We start from the raw sequence: 23,285 nt of genomic DNA on the forward strand, positions 1-23,285 counted from the left end.
GTTTTTAATGAGTTTATTATTGAAGTTAATTAAACAGTCAAATATACTTTAAAAAGTGTCTCATAAAGTAGTCATATGAAAATATAACTTTTTTTTAAGTGATATATCTTAAAGAAAAAGATTATAATTTTATATAATTTAAAAAAATCTTAAAAATAATAAGTTATTAAGTAGATAATAAAGAAAAGAAGATTAATATATTTACTTAACACTTTAGAACTAACTTTAATTTTGATGGTAATGCAATAATAATGCGTTATCATTTTTTATAATAGGTTCGGTAAGTATTTATTAAGCCTAGGTGTTAAAATATTTTTATAAATTTAATTTATAAATTTTCTTTCATAAATATTTATAATATTAATGATAAACTTTTAGTACATTTAACAATCAAATAGTTGAACTTTAAAAATAAATTTTGTCTAATATGATGTAAAAAAAAATAACTTATTTAGAATGGTGGTCATATAAAGTTAATAAAAATAAATTTTTTTTTACACGAAACAGTCGAGTAGTTTTTTAACAATAATGAATACAATTTTAAAAACTAATTTGTCCTCATTTAAATAATGTAAAATAATGATCAATGTTTAGTGGTGTTTTTAAATTTTTTATAAAAAGTAATAAAATATTTTTTATAATAATTAATTATTAAAATCATCTCATGATTCTAATAAATAATAATCAAATGAGATAAGATTAAAATCCATATCTTTTATTATTTTCACTAATAAATATTCATTACAATAATAATTACTGATAAAGACATTTTAAAAATATTCTAAAACTATAATTATGTCATTATAAATAAACATTCATTTAAGTTATGTGACATCCCGATAAAAATTCTATTACTATTTATCAAAAAGTTTGAGAACTTGTTCTTTATTCTGAAAAAAATTGATATTTTTAGATATTAACAAATAATTTTATCATTTTTATTAAATCAAAAAATATTTTTTACAATGTAAAAATATCATTTTTAAAATTTTTATTTATGAAATTTAAAGAGCAAATGTTTTGATGTGTTTTATTTATTTCATAATATATTTATCATTCTTTTAAAATATTATAATTACACATTTTTTTTATTCATATATCTTTAAGTAACACATCTAAGTTGATTATTATTATAAAAAAAAGAAGATAATAGACCTTTCTGAAGTATATGGAAATGAATATTTTTTTACACTTTCTAAACTTTAGTATTATTATAATTTTTTAAGAAAGACATATAAAAAATAGTATACAATAAAAAAAGTATAATTTATTCTATTTTTATCTTTTTTAAACAGAAAGGTTTAGTATAAATTTTTTTTTTAGTTAACTTCTTAAATGACAAATATGAAAGCGATAATATTTTTTGGTTGTTAAAGTTTTATTACTCAATTAAAACTAAAATTACTAAAAATACAACAATTAATCAATATCATTTTAATAAAATTGCTGGTAAATTTTGTCCTTTATGACAATATATTTAAAAAAAATTAAAAAAAAGACTTAAGAAAGAATTAATTAAAAACAAAGAGAAGTAATTTTAAAATAAAATGATTTTAATAGTACAAAAATAATTATACCATAAAAATAAGGCCAATAATATTAAAAATTTTATAAAACAAAATATTTCCATAACAATGGTTTTGATTATTATTTATAAAATTTCAAAATTCCAAGTGAATAATTTAAGTGTAAAATTTTTATCCAGTAATAAGAAATTCATTTTTAAATTTGTTAACAAATTTATAAGATAAATAATTGGAATTTTTTCGTTATTAAGATTAAAAAAAAAATAATTTTGATGGATAATTGTACATATATCATTTAAAAATAATAGTCTATAATATATTAATAGAAATATCAAGCTAAGTTATAAATATATTTTTTTTATTAGAATTTTTAATTTTAATTGTTAATTGATAACAATATCTATAAATTTTTTTTTGTTTAAATGATATATGTAGATTAATATAGATATTTTTTTATATAAAATATTAACATATAGTCATTAGATAAAGAAAAAGTTTAATGTTTCTATTGAGAAGTTAAAAATAAAATGTAAAAGAAATCATAAATTTTATTTTAGAATTAAGTAATAATAATTTATGGAATTATGTAACATATGAATATGTAAAAATTTGTTTATAATTTTATCAATCAAGTATTTAAATAGTCTTCTGTTTTTTTTTTTACTTTTTTTATGATTTATGAATAATTTATTTTTAATATTTTATAAGTATTTTTTCTTTGTATTTTTATATTTTATTAATATAACATTTTTTGCTTTTGCAATAATTTTACAGAAATAATATGTTATTTTTAATTTTCAAAACAATAATTACTCAAATAATTAATATTTAAATAATCTTTAAAAAAATAATCTATGAACAATATTAGAAACCAATAAATTATGAATATTTATTTTTTTTTTATCCTGCAAATATACTTTCTACCAATAAAAACAGAAAACAAAAGTTTGTCATTTATATAGATAATCATATTTTTCATCAACTAAAATTTAATATGTAATTATGATTGATTCTGATATAATGAGTGATGATATAACTATTAACAGTAGTAGTTCTGATAATGAAGAATTAGCTATTGAAGCTACTGAAGATATGTGTGATGAAAGATATTTATATAAAAAAGTTGTTAAACAAAATACTGATTCTATTGATACTATGTGTATTAATTCTGATTATACTAAAATTGCTGTTGGAGGAAAAGAAGGACTTCTTAAAGTTTATGATTTTAATGAAGAAACTTGTTTTACATTATGGAGAGATGTTAGGCATAGAAGAAATTATAAAATGAGCATGTTTAATACTATTTCACTTTCATGGAATAAAGTTGATGGTAAATATATACTTCTTTTTTTCGTATTATAAAATTAAATTATTAATTTTTAGATAGTCTTCTAGCATCAATTGTTCCTAATGGAACGATAGCTGTATTTGATTTAAATAATAATTATACAGATCGTCTTTTTGCTTCAACAGCAACCTCTACAGCAACAAAAATTTGTTTTAATGATTTTGATAAAAATATTCTCCTTTCAGGATACACTGATTCTAATTGTTGTTTGATTGATCTACGTACTGAAGGATTTGCTGCTATTTATAATGGTTCTTATTCACCAGTACGTGATGTAAAATTTGATACCAGTCCAGATTTATCACATAATTTTTTTGCTGTTGATGATTGTGGAATGATTAGTATTTGGGATTCAAGAAAAACTAATAAACCACTTAAAACTATTCCTGGTCATCAAGGAACTATTAATAATATTGCTATACATCCATTTAATAAAAATGTTTTTGCTACAGCTGGTATTGATAGATATATTCGTCTATGGGAAAATAAAAATGTTGTTAAATGTTTAGGAAAAATAGAAACTATGTTTCCTGTTTATAGGATTGCATTTAATCCTAGTGAAAATAATATGTGGAAAATTGCATCTTCTTATAATACCAATGGACTTGGTATTGTACATATATGGGATTTTGAAAAACCTTCTTTACCATTATTATCATTAAATGAGCATACCAATACAATAAGTGATATTGTTTGGCCAAGTATTAAAAAAAAAACATTATTTACTGCTGGAAAAGATCGTTTAATAGTTAGGCATAATTTAAATGATGGAAAACATATATTAAAACATGTTAATTTAAATGGTTTAGCTATATCTCCATATGATGATATTGCTGTTTCAATAAGTCATTACAAAGAACAATTATCATTACCATCTAAAAAAGATAGAAAAATATCAGGAAATGGTAAAACATTAGATATATTTAAAGATACCATTCCAACAATTCGTGATAAAAAAGGAAGTGTTTATATAAAAAATGTTTTTGATAAATTTATTCCTAATATTTCTACCTCATTATTAGTAGAATATGCCCAAAGATATAAAATGTATCATGATAGTAAATATACAGCATGCCAATATAATTATAAATTATGTACAGAACTTGGAGATCGTGAAACAGCTGATTTATGGAAAAAAATAAGTTTATTTTTAAAATTTGTAAAAAATGAACCACATTTATTGGCTGAGAAAAATAATAGTTCAAAAACATTAACACTTAGTGTAGATAATGACTCTTATTATCCAACATCAGATGATTTATTTTCTGAATCAGAATCTGACACTGGAACATTAAAAATAATTCCTGAAGAAGATGAAGAAAAAAAAAAAGATAAAATTGAAAAAAAAGATAAGATAAAAGTTGAGAATGAAGAGGATGAAGATGAGGAGTATAATAACTATATTTATTTTAAATATGGTATTGATTTAGATATAGAATTATTAAAATTATATAAGCAAGATATTAAAACAAATGAACAAGTTATGGCTCAAGAAAATCCGTTTTATGAATTAAATGACACTGAATTAATTGAAGCATATAAAAAAGAAAAAGAAAAATCTAAAGTTTGGGATATTACTACAATAAAAAATGAAATGATGGATCCATATGATCCTTCATTATTAGAAAATGATGAAAATAGAGATTGTATAAATATTAATAAAATTTTAAAAGAAAGAGTTTTTCAAGAGTTAGTAATTGATAAAGTTCCTGATGATGATGATGGTGAATTTATTGATGAAAGAATCAAAGAATTAAAAATACAAAATGTTTTAGAATGTATAAATAGTAGGATAGATTTTTGTCATGATATAGAATTAGATGCTAGTTGTATTGTTAAAGAAATTGTTATTAAACAAGCTGAAATGGGAAAACTTCAATTTGTTTGTACAGTTATTCTTATTATGGGTGATGTAGCTGAAGTTATTTTTACTAGAAAACAAATTGAAAAATGGTTTTTAAGTTATATTGAATTGTTAAGAAGATATCAACTTTATGGAGTTTCTGCTTATTGTATTAATAAATGTCCTATAGATAGTGTTCGAGCTTTAAGTCTTCAGGTAATTACACAAACACATTTTTTTTTTTATATAATATTTTTTTTTAGAGTACTTCATATAAATTAGCGTGTAATGATTGTAATGGATCATCAGTAGAAAATAGAAAATGTGATAATTGTCAAGTTTATTTAGATTATATTTGTCGTGTATGTGAAAGATATGTACAAGGATTATTTATTTCTTGCCCTGATTGTTTTCATGGAGGACATTTATTTCATATGAAAGATTGGTATAGTAAATTTACTCAATGCCCTGATATGACATGTCATCATGAATGTGGAAGAAAAATGAAATTAATTATAAAGGATTATTAAAAGTAATTCATTTTAAGTTTATAGTTCTCTTCTCTGAAGAGTATTATAATTTGGATAGTTTGTATTTGTGGGATAACCAAGGTTTTTAATCATTGGTGCAATTTCATTTATATTTTCTAAAACAGAAAGATTAAAAAAGTTACTCCATTTATATAATGCATCAAGATTAATGGATTTTTTAACTTGGTCTGTACTCCATTCACTTTCTATCAATTTGACTTCACTACCAATAAGCTCTTCATGGTGTAATAAATTTTCTTCCCATGAAATGTCTAAAAATTTGACAATCCTCATTAATTCTTCTCTTGGAAATAGAACTAATCTTTCATAATGGACCATTAAACATGAATGTTTACCCAAATATGTACATTCCAAAACCATCTTATCAATCATAGCATTCCATGCTTCCAATGATTTAGTTTGATTGTACAAACTAAAACTTTCAACTGGAACTTTTCTACTCATAATTGAATGAACGGAAGCTCTACCATCACGGATAAGCAAAATAAATTTACCTTTCGGAAATATTTCCTTTAATCTACTACCATATTTCATATTAAATGGATCTTTATTGCAATAAATATCAGCCTTATCACCATGTTTTATTATAACTTCTGATATAAAGGCTCCAATAGCATCATTAAGAACAACCCTACTAACACCTGCTTCATCAAGCATTCTTTTACTACTTTTTCTTTCCCAAAATGTTAGTATACTCAAAATATGTGGAATTACTCTTGTTTCTCCACCACACCTGATTTTACTATGAGAATCCAATAATGCTCTCATTAGTGTGGTTCCAGATCTCGGTACACCACCAATAAAAATTACTTTGTCATTTCTTAATAATTCACTTAAAGTTATAGTTTTATTTTTTAATAGTAGCAAAATAAAAATTAAAAATATAAAAAATAATATAAAAAATATATTTGATTTACGATTATATCTTTTAATCATAATTTTTAAAGTATAAAAGAAGATATATCAACATATTTGATTTGTTTTAAATATAATTATTATGATAAAACAAATAAGAATAAATTACAAAATCAAAACCTATATAAATCCCTAACTATTAAAACTATAATTGTGTTTATCTTAAACTTTATAAATTTATCAAAAGTAGAAATTATTTTATTTAAAATTCAAATATAAATTAACATTGAAATTATATCTGTTTAAAGTTTTGTCATTGTGAAAATCAAATTTTTGGTCTCTCAATTAATGTGTTAAGAAAAAAATTTCTCTGAAATTTGAAAACAACATTGCACTAATCTGATAGTTCTTTAAAAATAAGAAATTTTAATTATAATCATGACCATTACAAAACAAAACCATTGGAAGCTGTAGTAAATCAAAGTTAAAGACAAACAAAGGAATATTTTTTCAAAAAATTTCAATTTTTATTTTTTTGTAATTATCTTTAAAAACATATTTTTTTGCGTTCTCTAATCATGATAATCATTTTCTTGATTATATAAATTATACAAAAAGGATTTCAAAAAATCGTAATAGTGCTTTTGAAGTAATAACTTATTATTTAAAAATTTTACTTGTTGCACTAAAGAAATAATTTATTGTATTAATTTGCTTTACAAATATAAAAAAAAATTTTAATTGTTATTTTTTAATACAAAACTAAAAAAATAACTATTATATTATGATTTTGCTTCAATTTTATCAAGCTTCTTCATCAAATCACTAACCATTGTGGCAAATTTATTCTGGAATACCTCTAAAGATTCTTTTTCAACCTTTAACTCGTTTAATACACTTTTTTTCATATCATCTAAAGAAGCAAGTTTCTCAGAAAATGTCTCTGCTTCTTCATGGAGGGCAGCTAATGACTGAAGCCTTTTAACAACAGAAGGTAACAATTGACATGTGGCATCCCATCGTCCAGTTAACTCGTGTAATGTATTAATTTTTTCTATATTTGCTGCTTCATTATTTGGATCACCAAAGATTTTCTCAGCATTGGCGGAAACAGCAGCTTTCATGTCTCTCCACTTTTTCTCTATTGCTCCATAATGGTTGACGTTCAATGACTCAATAAGAACTTTTAAAGACTCTAATTTTTCTAGTAATGTTACCGAGTCATTTGCTGAAGTATTAACTCCAATCTTTTTCTCAAGTTCTGTTATTCTATTTTCAAGTTGAGCAATGTACATTTCCTGACTTATACCATTTGAACTCTTTTCATTTGATTCTTTTTCTTCATCCACCATATCACCATTTGTTAATTTATTTTCATCATTTGTCTTTTTTATTAATGTTACATTTTTTATCATCTCAGAAAGAAGAATTATTTTATCTTTGTTAATAGAATTCTTGTATTCCTCTGTATCTTTAGCTTTAGCATCTTCTACTTGATCTCTAAGTTCAACAATCTCGTAATATAGTCTGGTAAATTTTTGATCTATTGTCTCTCCCGATGATATTAAATCAGAACCAACAACTTCAAGAACATATGAACCACTTCCATAACCACGATTACGTGCTTTTGAAAAAGGATCAGCAAAATCTAGAAAAAGTAATTCAAAATATAAAACACAAGAAAAAAACAAAACATACTAACATGATCAGCATTTAAAATTCTTCCATGAAATCTTTTTTTGGCTTCCTCCAAATCAACATGAACTTTAACAATATCATCTGAGTCAAATGTTTCTTCTTTAAATGGACTTTCTGGTCTTGTTGTACCTTCAGATTCCCAGACTTGTTCATTAGCATTATATTCCATTATTAGTAAATAAACCAACAAATAAAACCAAGAATGTTTATTGTAAGCAAAAGGACACACAACACCAATTGTTCAGTCAAAGTGTCTTTTCAAAAGTAAATTTTACATAAGAATTTTTTACAAAAAAAAATTAAAATTGAAAAATTGAATTAATGGTTGATATTTTTTGATAATAATGAAAAAATTTTTAATTGTATTTTGTAAGATAATTTAATATATTTATCAAATTAATAATAAATACTATAAAAAAAAGTGTATTGAAATTTCAATTTTACAAAAATTAAAACTATGGATATTGATAAATTTTTTATAATTCTTTTATTTTTTAGATATATATTTTTAAAACATAAATGGAATTATTAAATGTTTATGATAAAAATAATAATATACATGATTAATGAAATATTGATCCATGAGTTTTTTTAAATAATTAAATTAGGTAATAAATTATTTTTATTTACTTCATTGTTTTTAAAAAAAACTATTGCATAAATTTTGTTTAAAACCAAATTTGCCATATATTTATATAACTAAATATGTTATTGATTGGTACCATAATTTACATCTATATATTTTATTGGACATTATTTATAATGTAAAACTGCCATAAGAAAAAGAAAAGCTTTAGTTTAAAAATATTATAAATATATATATATACTTCAATTGAAAACCGCACATATATAAATTACCTACTTTTTTCTATTAAGATAATCATATCTCTTAACTTTATACTCTACTAATTTTGATGTATTTTTATAAGAATAATAACTTTTATAACTATATTAAAATTTAATATTTAATTTTCTTACACTCTACTATAAAAACTAGTATAATATAATAAAGTGTAAGAAAATGAATTTAAATTCTAATCCAGAACGAACGCCTAGAAGAACCTCCACACATCAAATGACTGCTTTTGAAGCAGCTGTTGACTATGCTGAAAGACAAGATATTTTTCTATATTTTACTGCTTTTATGGGAATTGTTATGCCAGCAGTTGTATATTTTTTGTACATGAAAATTCATAATTATTATCAAAAGAAATGGAAAAGGGAGGCAGAAATTAAAGAACTTGAAAAATTAAAGAAAAAGAAGGGAAAAAATATGAAAAATAGTAATTTAAAAAAAGTAATTAATAATGATATAGAAAAAATTGAAATTAGTAAAATGATTACATTAAACATCAAAATTTTTTTTTCTTTAGAAAATGAAGAAATTGAAAAAATAATTAATAATCAATTAAAACTTCTTTCTTCATATAATGTAACTATACATAATATTTCTACAATGAATGTTGATGAATTTTTATCATTTAATGGTTTATGTTTATTTATAATTGAAAGTAACAAAGATGGTACCATAACAGATGATATTTTATGGTTTTTTGAAATTTTACAAGATTATGAGGAAAGAAAAGAAAAATTAAAAAATATTAATTATGCTATATTTGGTATAAGTGATATTAAGTATGGTGGAAAAATATATCAAAAAAGTGGTAAATTTTTGTCATCTTTATTATACAAGTTATCCGCAAATAGTATATCTCCCATATGGTTTGGGGATTTAAATAAAGAAAATGGTATTAGTGAGCAATTAAAAGAATGGTTGATGAAAATTAATTTAGTTTGTCAAAAACAAATATTATTAAGAAAAAAATATGATAATATTGTAAAAGAACCTTTAGATATTTTAGATGAAGAGGAGAATGATATTGAATATGATTCAGATGAAAGTTTAGAAGATGAAACGGATGAAGAAGATAAAGAGGAGGAAGATGATGAAGAAAATAGTGAAAAAGATTATAGTGATATAGATAGTAGTGAGTCAGATGACTATGAAAATGAATCAAAAAAAAAGAAATAATATTTTTTTTTTATTATTATTTATAAATTTATTAAAATATTTTTTATACTAAACTTTTTATACCTTTACAACCAATGATATTTTTCATATCTTCTTGACTTATACCACCAACATAAACATTATCATCTGACATCTTACAATGTAATGTTTGATATTGCCAAAACATAGCTTCACATAAACATAATGGTTTTAATGGAACTATTGTAATTGTTGCATCACTAATAAAAATTATTTTATCATTTCCAATCATAGGATAAAACATTTTAAAATAATCTTGATTCCATTTAAAACATGATAAAATTTTAAAAGAATATTCTTTTTTCTTTTCATTAACTTGAAATTCATAAAAATGATATTTATGTTTATCTAAAACATTTCCTACTACATAACTACCATCTGAAACAATTTGAAGTTTTGATTCTACAGCTTTCACTCGGTGACCCATAGATCCATAAGATTCTTTTAAACCTTTATTTTCTATTAAACTAGGATTTAAATCATTATTTATAGATATTGTATATTCTACCCAATCTTCTATATCTTTATCATAAATCAAAACAGAAGAAGTATTTGTAAATCTTAAAATTTTTCTTTCTTTGGCATCTAAAATAACTGGAAATCTAGTTGACAATAAATTTTTTCTTTCCTCACTTTCTTTATCAATAATTTTTTGATTAATAATTTTGAATGTCTCATTCTCGGTAATTTTTATTTCCCAATAAGGAATGTCTCCTTTTACAATACTACTATCATACATAAATAATCTACCACCAGATGAAGTCATTGATATATTATCTAATAATACATTACTTTCAAATTCATCTCCACTATCTACATCTAATTTTACCATCATATATGAATTAAATTTTAATGGATCTATTTTTATTAATATTATTTCAGGATATTCTTGATCATCCTAAAGTATAAAAAATATTTTATAAATTTAAAAAAAAAAAAATTACTTACCAAAATTCCAATACATAAACAATATATTATTTCATTAATTTTATCAAAACCATAAACTTTAAAAATCAATTCTTTAAAATGTATCTTAACAATATTTTCCCATGAATTTGGAATCAAACAATGACATTTCCAAATTTCTATATATTGTGATCTAGATGGAGCTAGGTATAATGTATGCCCTTCAATTCCAATACGATGAAGTCTAGCTCCTCTAAATTTTTCATCAGGTGGAAAAACAATCATAACTAGAATGATAAATCTATAAGAAACATAAAAATAATATATATATATCTATTTTACATCACAACCTCTTATAATTAAATGAAAATACACATATATTGATTATTTATCATTTATTTATTTAAATATTCTATCTAGTAAAATACTTACAAAGTGCAGCTTTAATAAATAATGATGTATAATTATTTTTTAAATAAGATAGGATTATATATATATAACAATATAAGTAATAAAATATACTGAAAAAAATACATATTCTTATTTTAAATTTTGGAAAATAATAGTCACATTTTCTTCATAAAACAACTTCATCAGAGTCTTCTTCTTTTGATTGAACAATCTCCTCTACAATTCCATACTCTTTGATACTTTTATAATATCGATATAAATCAGTAAATAATTCAAATACTTTATCTAATGATACCTCTGAACTATTTATCATATTTGGATCCAAAATAGTTTGAATCTCTCCGTATGTCTCAAATGGAACCTTTTTAACAAATAAGTCTTTAGCCTCTTCCTCTGACATTTCATTATCTTTGATATATTTTTTAAATTTTTCTAACCATTCTTCTGCTATTACAGATTCTTTATCAAAAATAGGTATATCAAGTAATTGAACCATACTATAAGTTTTCTAAAAAAAAATTAATTAAATTTAGAAAAAAAAAGTGTAATGATATATGAGGTAAAAAAAAATGACGAATAACTTAAACTCTTAAATTTAAATATCTTTAGTAACATATAAACTTTATTTCATATTATTACATATTAAAGTAAAAAAAAATAAACTTTTGCTATAATCAAAAAAAAGGAAATAAGATGAATTAATATATTAAAATTTTAGAAAAAAAAAACTTATGTCATCGTTTTATTTAGAATTTCTATTACAAAAAAAAATGCGTATATCATATAGATAAATTCATTTGTATTGTCAGGTTTAAAAAAGTATGAAAGAAATCTGATAAAATGCCTTTGGCCATATTTAAGTAATACCTTACTTGGTTGTTTCATCTTCAGTTCTCGTTGTTTCATCAACTATCTCAAAACGTTCTTTTTGTTTGTTGACAGTACCTTTTTCTATTTCATAATCAAACATAGATGGTGTAACCTTTTTTTTTATCCATGGACTATTTTGACCATTTCTGATAAAACTTTGTATCTCATTATATTGTCCAAAGTTATTTGAAATCTTAGGTATATTACTTTTTATTGGTAGTATTATATTAGATTCTAAAAAGGATGATTGTGCAGAGGTACTGGGAAGGTTAATAAAACTTTGATTTATATATGTACCATTATTAATCAGATTAATGTTCTGAGTTTTTTTATCTTTATATTGTACTTCTCTTGATACATTATAATCAACAATATTTTCTGGTTCTGTTACTGTATATGTTGTCTCTTCAACAATTTTCTTTTTATCTATCACATTATTATTTTTATTATTTCCTTTCTCTGTATTCTCTTGTTTTTTACTTGGTTCCAGTCTAGTGTTATTCATCTTTTCATTACTTTTTTTAATGTTCTTCCTAATATTATAAGGTGAAGTTAAACTATTAGTACTATTATTATCTTTTATATTATGATTTGACCTTGTAAAAGAACTATTACTTGTAGATTTATTAATCTTGTTTAATTTTTCTAAAGCCTTATCACTTAAATTTAATGATGGATGAAAAGTAGAGGAAGATTTAGACATTCCAATGGCATCTGATGAACATGAATAAAATATTTCTTTATTACTTTCATCAACTTTATCACCTAATTTATTATTTTTTGAATTCTTTGCTTTACTACCTTTTTTTTTGCTCTTCTTATTATTATCATCATCAAGTATGTTATTTAATTTTTCATTGCTATTCTTGTTTTTCTTATCATTTTTTAATTTAGAAGATGAATTATCTTTATTTTTTTTAGCTTTATTAGAATTTGTCTTTACTTTTTTTATATTTTCTAGTTGACTTTTCATTACAGCAATCGAATCAATATTTTCATTTGTTTTTGAATTAGAAGGTTTTTTCTCCCTAAATTGATATGTTGATTTCAAAGTGTTAGAAGATGTACTTTTATTAGAATCAACTTCCTTATTTGTACTTTTTTTTTCTTTTGATTCCTTATCCTTTGTCTCTTTATTTGGATCACTCTAAAATAAATATTTAAAAGTCATTATGTAAATAATTTTTATATTAAACCTTTTTTTTAAATGAGTTCAAATCTTCTACTTTGATAATACTAGGAATATTATCTGTTTTTGAATCTTGAGATTTTGACGAGGTTGAATTTTCTAAAATAATAAAATTATAAAAAAAAAAATTAATAATCTTACTTTTCATTTTTTCCTTCGTATTTTTTTTAACATTTTTAAAAACATTTCTTTTCTTTATTTTTTTATAACCAAAATATATGCAAACGAGTATGATAATAAATATGATTACGCTAACACCAATCCATAAACCAACTCTAGATTCAGTAGGTTTTCCCTCTGCCTGATCTTTTGGTGTTGTTTTGTCATCCACAAGTGAAGAATTACTTGCCATTATCAAAAGAAAAAAGTAAAATGAAAAAGAAAATTTAAGTGGAGTGACATTTTTAAATACAAAAATATCATTCTCTAAATTTAAATATAAATTTATTTCAAACAATGTATAGGAAAAATTTTATTAATACAAAATTAAATATAAATATTAAAAGGAAGTATTTTGTGTTAAGGGTTTTTTCAAATGTAAAAAAAAAATGTTCAAGATTCAAATGTATATGAAAGATAGAAAGAAAAAAGTATTTTAAAAATGTATAAAAAATTTTTTTGTTAATAACGATTATTGTCAATAAACGTAGGAAAAAAATAATTTTCAGGAGTTTGATTTTTACGATTATCATCAAAGTATTCCATTTTTCTGTTAATTTTATTATCAATTATTATTCTATTTGAAAGGTAAGGCTCAAAGTTATTTTCTAATTGTGTATTGTTTGTATTGATATTATTACTAAAATTACTAAAATCTTTATCATACTCTTCATTATACGGTGACAACTCAAGTCCATTTTTTAATAATCTATTTTTGCCATTTCTTTTTAAAATTTTTCCATTTTTAAAAAGTCTTGGTGGTCTTTTTGTTTGATGTGTTCTATAATACAAATTACATGGATTACATTCTGGAAATCCATTTAGATCTCTCCTCCATAATGTTGTTTCAGTTGTTCCACATGTCACACAGGATGAATTAATATGCATTGATGGCTAAAAATAAAAATTATTATATTGAAATGAAAATATTTTTTTAAACATACTTTTTTAGCTATTCTTCCTTTACTAATTTTTGGTGTATCATATTTTTTTTCTTTTTTTGAATTTCGAATTAATGTTGGCATCAAGTATAACATTCCGGGATGAGATGAAACTGTACCTGATTTTGTGTCATTTTCAATTGGCGGTGAGGGTGTTGATGTTAAGGATAAATCATTAGAAGAAAGGCTAGAATTTTGTTGAAACGGTGGTTGGATTACTTTATCATTACAATAATAATCATTTTTATAATTCTCCATCATAAATTCGGTATTTGGTGTATCAGTTGATGATTGTGATATTGTTGGAGGTATATTATAAGAATAAAAATTTTTATTTTCAAATTGAAAATTATTTTTAACATTTTCAATTGTTGTATTTTCTATCCATTGATTGTATAAGTCAAAAGGTTGCGAATAATAATAAGAAGATTGATCAGAATAATAAAAATTATTTTTAAATTGTTCTTGTTCTTGAAATGGTATACACGTTGAATCTCTTTTATTTGTTGATATAGATTGAGAAGTAATATTTTTATAATAATTCTGTTCTGTAGAAGGATTATAAAATGTTTGAAAATTAAAGTTATCCATAATAGAATTATTACTATAAATTATATCATTATTTTCCATTTTTATTTATTTAAATTTAAAAAGACAAAAATATTAAATATAAAACGTTATAAATATATGTAGTTCTAATGATATAACTTTGGTGGGTTTATTAGCAATTAAGTGTCAATCATAAATTTTTATTAAATTTTAGTCTGATAAAATATTATATTAAAATAACAAAAATATTTTAATATAAACAAATGTAGTAACAAAAAAAATCTATTAAAATATTAATTATATCTTCCAATATAGTATAAAACAATATTTGGATAATAAAAACTTATATTTGTTAAAAAAAAAAATTATTTACAAAAGATAAAAATTTTATTTATATATTTCTTTTTTAAAAAAAAAAGGTATGCTCCATGCTTAAGAATGTCGGTTTGTATGTCGGCACACATAAACATAATCCTCCTTTAATCTAACAAACATTACCACCTTTTTAACCTATATCAAAGAATTCCATAAAACGTATTTGAGTATAAAAAAAAAGAGAACACGCAAACATTTTGATATTATAATTTTTTAACTTCAAGCTTTATTTTTTCTTTATCAACATCATGTTTGACGGTGAAATGATACACGCAAAGATTTTGAAAATACGTTTTTTTTTTTGCCTTCCTTGAAAAACATGTTTATAATGATACCGATTAAAAAAGTTTCTTTTGCTTAAAGATATTGTTATATGGAAAAAAAAAGATGAAAGAAAAAAATCAAATTTTTATGCTTTTAACATTTTTATTGAATCTTTCTTCATCTACTAAAATTAACATATTTCTTTTTTTTAATTCTAAAGAAAAAAAATAAAAGAAAACTTTACAATCATACAAGTTCATTTAAATTTATTCTAAATGTTGTTTTTTTTTTTAAAAATAAGATTTCTTTTGCAATACCACTATTACATCAATCGTTTTCTTTTTTTTTTTTTTATAATATACCAAAATAATTATTTAATCATAAAAGAAAAATGTATGAAAGATAAATTTTTAGATAAGGCAAATTTTGAAAAAAAAAAGATTGTTACTAATTTTTATGCATTAATGATAAGAATCAAAAACATTTATACTTTATAATTTCATTATTTACAAAAGGAAATACTTCTTTTTTTCTAGAATTACAATTTGTGTGGCGCTTAAATTTTAAATCATATTTGTGTTATACTTTGTTTATTATATATAAAGTAAAATTTTTATTTATTTTAATTTGATAAAAATTAAGTTCAATGATTAAAATTAAAAGTAAAATGACAATAGGAATGGGACTTAATATGGAAAAAAAAGTGAAGTTAATAATATTATACAGTTTTGTCTTTTTTAAAAATAAAAAAAGTGTCAATTAAATAATATTTAAAAAAAAAAAAAAAGAAATTCCTTCCATTATATATTCATAGAAAATAAAGTATATAACAAAATTTTTAAATATATAAATAATTTTCTTTGTATAATATTAAGGTTCACAAAACCACTTTTTTTTTTGAATTTTCTTCATAATAATGTATATATATATATAATATTAATATCCGTACACATACAAAATAGCAGGCTAGGAAAGATAGAAATTTTTTTATAACATTATTTGTTTTATAGTATATATTAATAAAAATAGAATATTTTCCATTCACCTTTTTTCTTGATAAAATTTAATTAATGAGATACATTTTGATAGAGTAGAATTAATTTTAAGCTAAAAAAAATAGTTATTAATATATAAAAAAATATATATATATATTTTCACTGGTTTTTATTTTTAAAATTTCAATTTCATGGTGCTTTATGAATATTATTTACTTCCGAATCTCCTAATGAAGTAGTTCCAGACTAAAAAAAAAATATTGTTATATTATAAAAGTTACTTAATTTTTAAATTTACTATATGATTATTTTCATTTGTAACTTTATTATTTTCATTTCTTCTATTTTCTAAATTATTATCTTTTCCAGCAACATGAACAACATTTCCTGTAATTTGATCAACTTTCTCTGGAACAACTGGAATGGAATGAGTATTAACTTGGACACCATTACCACTACTGAAATGCGTCTGTTCATGACCCATTTGTTGGGATCTTTGCCTAAAATTTCTACCACAAAATTGGCATGTAAATGGTTTAGAACCTGTATGTATTCTTTCATGTTGATCTACATGACTTTTTTGATTAAATTTTTTTGGACAATATCTACAATTATAATTTCTTTCTTGTAAATGAATTCTGGCATGTTGTTGAAGACCACCCCTAGCCTTGAAACGTTTTCCACATTGTGGACATTCATGGGATCGAACTGATCGACAATCACCCATATGACGACGTAACACATCATGATTTTGAAATTTTTTTGGGCAATATTTACATTTTACCATTCCATCAGTCAATGTACGGGACCTTCTAATTGATTGAATTTTATTTTGTAAGGGTAAATTACCAATATTACTACTTCCACTACCAAGAGAGGTAAATTGTGAATTCATTAACATTGTTGAGGGATTTTGATGTGAATTAACATGAGATAAAAAATTAGAAGTAGTATTATGTTGAAATGGCAGTTGGGTAAAAGAACTTAAAGAAGATGGAGGAAAAGTTAGATGTCCATTAAAATTATTCATATTATTAATAATACCAGAAACATCAAATGGTTGTTCTGTTTTAAATTGTTGTTGATGATGAAATAAACCAGTGATACTATTAAATTGATCTTCAAAAAATAAAATATATTAAATAATATAATTATATAATTTGATAAAAAAAAAAAATAATAAAATAAAAATCTACCTTGATGTTGTTGTGAATGTGGATTTCCAAGAACTTGATTAATAGAACTATCAGCAGAACTTGGTGAATGTGAATTAGGAGAATTAGTATCAGGAGAAGAAGATTGATTAAATCTTCCCCCATTTATTAAAACTTGTGTACCATTATTAAGAGAATCAGTAAAAAGATGACTATTATTAAGAGAACTATTATGACTATTAATTATTCCACCATGACTATACATATTTTGTGTTCCATCAATACTATTAAAAGTGTTAGTAGATGTAGACAAAGTACAATTTTGTTGTCCACCTCCAGTTAATGAAGCAACAGCGGCATTCATAAATTGTGCTTGGAATGCACTATTACTATCTATATTAGTATTACCATCACCTAATCTTTTATTATTATTTAAAAAAGCATTATTATCTCCAAGTAAACCAGCTATCATACTTATTTCCTAAAAAATAAAAAGTATTTAAAAATTTTTTTTTTATAACATTTAAATATAAATATTTTTTTTTTTAATATGTTAAAGTTAATAATGATAGTAAAAAAAAAAGTAGTATAAAACAAGTGGATATACAGGTATGAGAATATGTTTCAATCAAATGATAGCTAATAATTTTTCTGCAAACATTTGCAAATATACATATTTGAATGGAATTATAAAATATATATGATTAGAGATGAGATATATAATAACTATTAATTCTTGAAACGAGTAGTTAAATTGATAACTCAAAATGGTTTTCCTTTGATGGTATAAAAAAAAAAGTTATAATTTTTTTTTTCTGTTAATAGATATATATATTATTATTAGTGTCATAATATATAATAATTTAGTATAATTTTTAAAAAATATAAAAGAAGAAGTATAATAAAACCATTTATATATTTTTACTTTAAAAACAAAACTTAAATATCAAGGAAAAAGGTTTGGTAAAATAATAATTATATATTATATATATTAAACATACATATGATGAATAGTATATTGTTTATGTTAATATATAAAAACTAAGTTGATTCTTAAATCCTGATATCTCTTTCTACAATAATTATCTTAAATTTTACTTTCCTTTTATATTATAAAATAATAAATTGTACATATTATATTAATTTTTACTTCTAATAAATATTACTTTTTAAATGATTAAATTTTATATCATTATTTGTAGTATCTAATACGACTTTTTAACTAATCAAATTTGTCAAATATTTACTACAACATTTTGATTGACGCTTTTTGGTATATATATATATATATATTAATGTACCCATTAATATCTTTCTTAGTATTTAAATATATATTATAATATTTTAAAAAAAAAAAATTTACTAAAATTTTTTATTTTCACAACATTTTTAATTATTTTTTCACTTATTTAATAACAATAAATTTTCAATTTCTTAAAAAAAACACCTCACTCTCTCTTTCTATGATCAACAAGATTCAATTTATTAATTAAAAAAAATGAAGAAAATAATAAATCGTTTAAATTATTTTAAAACAATTAAATAAATAAAATTTTATAAAAAAATAATAAATTATCTTACACCATTTTTTTTAAAAAAAAATTTAAAATACCCACAATATTATAAATAAATTTATACCAAATACTCTTTTTTTTTTTTAAATTACAACATATAAACAGCTCAACAAAAGAATACACATACACATATATATAGAGATACCTTTATTTCAATCAAAACCACATTAATTTTTATCTTTTATCTTTTATCTTATAATATAAATTTATTTTTCTAATCATAAAAAATAACTTTTTTAAATTTTTTTAAAATTAAAATCATAATTTATATAATATTTTCCCCTTTATTTAAGATTAATGTTTCATTCAAGTAACATTTGAAAAAATAAAAATATAATATATTTATTTAGCTTGTTAATCTTAAATGGTATACTCTATTGTATATATTTTATTAATATAATTTCATCTCTTCCGATCAACGCCTATAGGAAAAATATTTGTTATATTTAGTATTATCATTTTATACATTTTTCTTTCTATCTCTTTTTGAAAGGGAAACTAAATTTTTTCAATAAATACATTGCATAGATATATATATATTAAAAGAGAAATATGTAGATATTTTATTCATTCATTATTAGTTAAAACAGTAGAATATATTTTTATATATATATATATACGTAACTTTTACAAAAGAGCGAAAAATTTTTATTAAAATATTTTAAAAAATTGGTCCTCTATCTGATTTTATTTTTTGATTAATATTAAGAAGAAGAAAAGAAAAGAGATATTATATTTGTATGTTCAATGATAAATATAAGATAGAGAGTGATTGAAAAATGTAAGAGTTAAAAAAAAAGTGTTATGAAGTGATGACAAAATACAGTTTAATAGAATAAAAGAATGAGTATAGAGAAGATTTGAAGCTTACAAATAAATGATGAAACTGCTAAGATGGAGATTTTGTAATGTGAAATTTTTTTTTTTATTTAATTTAGCACGATGTTCTTATCTTTAATAATGGAAAAAGAGATAGAGAGACAGATGAAGAATTATAACGATATGAAAAGAAATGTTTTATGAACTTTTAGCTGAAGGTACCTAAAGTTATATATATTAAGAAGTTGGTAAAGAAAAATGAAACTTGATAATAGTTTAACTGTCAAGGTAGATGAGAAAAAAAAAATTGTTGAAAATATTACAAAATATTAAGTAAATAATACTAATTAGATACGTGAGTTATATAAAAGTTAGTTAATGATAAAATAATATATAAAAATTTTACCATAAAAAGTTTTTAAGATATAATAATTATTCATAAAAATCCTATTTTATATAATTTATATCATTTTTATGTCTACCCTTCCTGTACTTATCTGTATGTTTATGCCAATCCTCTTGATTGTATGATATATAGTTTAACGGAAGGCACGTTTATCTATAAAGATATAAGATTATAATATCGTAAGGAAAGAAAAAGATTTTTGATGTATATTATAATATAAAGCTTATGATGATTTCAAAAAGGATATAATATCATCTTTTTTATTATTACATTGTGATACATAAATATCTATTATCTAGCAAATGTTATAAAATATTAAATAAAAAAAAAATTGTATAAAAATGACAAGATATTTTGTTAGATATATATATATATATATTAATGGAATAAAAATTGAATAAAATGATAATAATAATAATAATAATATATACAATTTAAATATATACTAGAAAAAAAAGGGTTAAAAAAAAATGGCACATATCAATTAAAAAAACTTACCTTAAACATCTTTGCGCTATTATCTTTATAACTATACTTGTAACAAAAATAATATTTAGTGATGGTATGTATGATAATAGCCTAAAAAGATGTAAGAATGATTTTATATGTATGATCACCCTAAATGATTGTATAAAAATTATTGAAAGTAATAAACTATAGTAAGATATATATTTAATTATTTTTAATTTATTAATTTAAAAAAGAAAAAAAAAACGTAAAAAAATGTATTGGGATTAATTTTTTGAATGGGTGCCTGTCACTGGTCCAGAACCCTAAATCATAAAAAAAAGTGTGATCCTTAAATGTGCCTGTCCGTTCCAAGTGAAAGTGCATAATGTTTCACTAACAAAAAATTAGGCTGAAGAAGATATAATTAATTTAAATATATATATTTTTATACAATCTATTATATTAAAATAGTATAAAAGTAACAAAAGTTTCCTCAATTAAAAAAAAAAAAAAACTTTTGGTCATCTTACAAATAATATACTTTTTAAATAAATAAAAATGAAAACTATATTGTAAAAAGTAACTAGAAAATAGACAAAAACGTTTTACTCTATAAATGAGGTAGAGTGTGGACCACCTTTAAGCATATACTTACTTTTTGTATTGAGACAATTTTTATAAGCTTATGTTGGTACCATTACAAAAGTATATATATATATATATATAAAACAATCAAAAAAAAATTTTTTTTTTATATTACATTTTTCAATTGGTTCTTAAATTATAAAATAACAATTTATACAAAACTTTATAATAATTATTAATATAATAAATATATTAAAATTCTTTTATATTTATTTAAAGTTTAAATAAAAAAAATATTTAAATGTTACTATTTTATTACACAAAAAATATTTTTTTTTAATAAAAAAAAATTAAATAAATAATAATTGCAAAAAAAATGTTAAAAGATGGTTAAAACATTTATATAAATAAAATAAAATAGTCTATATCTAATTTTTCCATATATATACATATATATATATTCAACCCTTAAATGTTTCAATTTTTATCATGTTAAAAATTTATCTTCAAAAAGTTATCTTTTCATTTTGATTAACTTAACTTGTAACAGACATTTAATTTTAAAAAAAAAAAATTTTTTTTTTTTTTTGACCACACAATAAGTGCAAAAAAAAGAATGATTAATAGAAGAAGCGAGTATGTATATGTAGGGGTGAATGAAGAGATAGGAAAGTCCTTCCCTCTATCAAGAAAGACAAAATAATTTTTATACATAATCTTTAAAGATTTGAAATGGACATTGGTTTAATGTATTCTTAGGAATAAGAAACTACAAAGATAAAATATTTTTGATTAATTTTTAAAAAAAAAAAATAGATACTGTTCTTAACAATGATTGATAGTTCTTTCTTTAAAAAATTTAACATTATTCTTTTAAGGGAAAATTTTAAAATAAAAAGAAATAACGATATTATAAATTAAAAAGTATTATATATATATATATATATATATATATTTATATGACAAATATAACAATTAATGGCAAAACTTATTTACTTTTAATGAGACATTCATTTGTAGTTATGGAAAACTTTAATGATATTATCTTTTATTTTAATAAAATATATTTTAAACATCCTTTTATTTTTAATAATAAGGTAAGTAAATTTATATGAGTAAAATAATTTTTCATAAATAGAAAAATAATAATAAAATAAAATAATATGATTTTTAGGATAAAAAAAAATTAATTATTTAATTTTGTAATAAAATCATACACTGATTGTCCTATTAAAATACTTTATATAATTTTCAAATATCACTTATTCTCTTACTTTTTACCTCCTTTTTTACATTCATCCTTCTTTTATTCATCTATATATATTTATTAGATGTGTAATAAAAAAGAAGAATTAATTAAAAATAATTTAATTAAACATCAAAGAAAAGTATGAAAAAAAAAATGTATAATATTTTTAAATATAAAAGATTACACAAAAAAAGTATCTTATAATGGTTTATAAAAATTAAAATAATAAACACAAAAAAATAATAAACTAAAATGAAATAGTAAAAAAAATATATATATATATAATAATGTTAAAATATATGATAAAGGTAAACTTGGCATTGAATGATTAAGGATAAACCAATTACCACAAGTATAATTAATCTAAACTTTTGGAGGAGAAAAAAAAAATGAGGAAAATTATAAAATTTTAATTGTTCCTGCCAATGATAAAAGCTAGAAGAAAAAAAAAAGTGTAATTTTATGTCATTCACTCTATATATATATATATATATATATAGAAAGTAAAGTAATTAAAT

General features: G+C 21.2%; 8 protein-coding genes across 8 annotated transcripts; 2 read left to right on the forward strand and 6 right to left on the reverse strand.

Moving 5' to 3' along the window:
* Nucleotides 1–2,528: 2,528 nt before the first annotated feature.
* SRAE_2000287400 (WD40 repeat and WD40/YVTN repeat-like-containing domain and WD40-repeat-containing domain-containing protein) lies at nt 2,529–5,247 on the forward strand (the record flags this gene model as incomplete). Its single annotated transcript, XM_024653994.1, has 3 exons — nt 2,529–2,856; nt 2,910–4,933; nt 4,981–5,247. 3 exons carry the CDS (start codon nt 2,529–2,531, stop codon nt 5,245–5,247), a joined length of 2,619 nt encoding a protein of 872 aa, XP_024507416.1.
* Nucleotides 5,248–5,265: 18 nt separating this feature from the next.
* Nucleotides 5,266–6,036, reverse strand: SRAE_2000287500 (Sulfotransferase domain and P-loop containing nucleoside triphosphate hydrolase domain-containing protein; the record flags this gene model as incomplete). Its single annotated transcript, XM_024653996.1, has 1 exon — nt 5,266–6,036. The coding sequence occupies one exon, from the start codon at nt 6,034–6,036 to the stop codon at nt 5,266–5,268; it is 771 nt and encodes a 256-aa protein (XP_024507417.1).
* An 869-nt stretch (nt 6,037–6,905) lies between these two features.
* On the reverse strand, nt 6,906–7,990 carry SRAE_2000287600 (Dynactin subunit 2; the record flags this gene model as incomplete). The annotated part of the gene is made up of 2 exons (XM_024653997.1): nt 6,906–7,771; nt 7,822–7,990. 2 exons carry the CDS (start codon nt 7,988–7,990, stop codon nt 6,906–6,908), a joined length of 1,035 nt encoding a protein of 344 aa, XP_024507418.1.
* Nucleotides 7,991–8,842: 852 nt separating this feature from the next.
* SRAE_2000287700 (Flavodoxin/nitric oxide synthase domain-containing protein) lies at nt 8,843–9,853 on the forward strand (the record flags this gene model as incomplete). Its single annotated transcript, XM_024653998.1, has 1 exon — nt 8,843–9,853. The coding sequence occupies one exon, from the start codon at nt 8,843–8,845 to the stop codon at nt 9,851–9,853; it is 1,011 nt and encodes a 336-aa protein (XP_024507419.1).
* A 43-nt stretch (nt 9,854–9,896) lies between these two features.
* On the reverse strand, nt 9,897–11,588 carry SRAE_2000287800 (Hypothetical protein; the record flags this gene model as incomplete). The annotated part of the gene is made up of 4 exons (XM_024653999.1): nt 9,897–10,769; nt 10,820–11,064; nt 11,210–11,298; nt 11,419–11,588. The coding sequence occupies 4 exons, from the start codon at nt 11,586–11,588 to the stop codon at nt 9,897–9,899; spliced, it is 1,377 nt and encodes a 458-aa protein (XP_024507420.1).
* Nucleotides 11,589–11,638: 50 nt separating this feature from the next.
* SRAE_2000287900 (Hypothetical protein) lies at nt 11,639–13,599 on the reverse strand (the record flags this gene model as incomplete). The annotated part of the gene is made up of 4 exons (XM_024654000.1): nt 11,639–11,696; nt 12,061–13,205; nt 13,255–13,346; nt 13,389–13,599. 4 exons carry the CDS (start codon nt 13,597–13,599, stop codon nt 11,639–11,641), a joined length of 1,506 nt encoding a protein of 501 aa, XP_024507421.1.
* A 269-nt stretch (nt 13,600–13,868) lies between these two features.
* Nucleotides 13,869–14,977, reverse strand: SRAE_2000288000 (GATA-binding factor C; the record flags this gene model as incomplete). The annotated part of the gene is made up of 2 exons (XM_024654001.1): nt 13,869–14,300; nt 14,351–14,977. 2 exons carry the CDS (start codon nt 14,975–14,977, stop codon nt 13,869–13,871), a joined length of 1,059 nt encoding a protein of 352 aa, XP_024507422.1.
* Nucleotides 14,978–16,719: 1,742 nt separating this feature from the next.
* Nucleotides 16,720–20,990, reverse strand: SRAE_2000288100 (Vielfaltig; the record flags this gene model as incomplete). The annotated part of the gene is made up of 5 exons (XM_024654002.1): nt 16,720–16,776; nt 16,829–16,947; nt 16,984–17,649; nt 17,727–18,165; nt 20,982–20,990. 5 exons carry the CDS (start codon nt 20,988–20,990, stop codon nt 16,720–16,722), a joined length of 1,290 nt encoding a protein of 429 aa, XP_024507423.1.
* Nucleotides 20,991–23,285: the final 2,295 nt, after the last annotated feature.

This window comes from Strongyloides ratti (genome assembly GCF_001040885.1).
Source record: "Strongyloides ratti genome assembly S_ratti_ED321, chromosome : 2".
Lineage (NCBI taxonomy): Eukaryota > Metazoa > Nematoda > Chromadorea > Rhabditida > Strongyloididae > Strongyloides > Strongyloides ratti.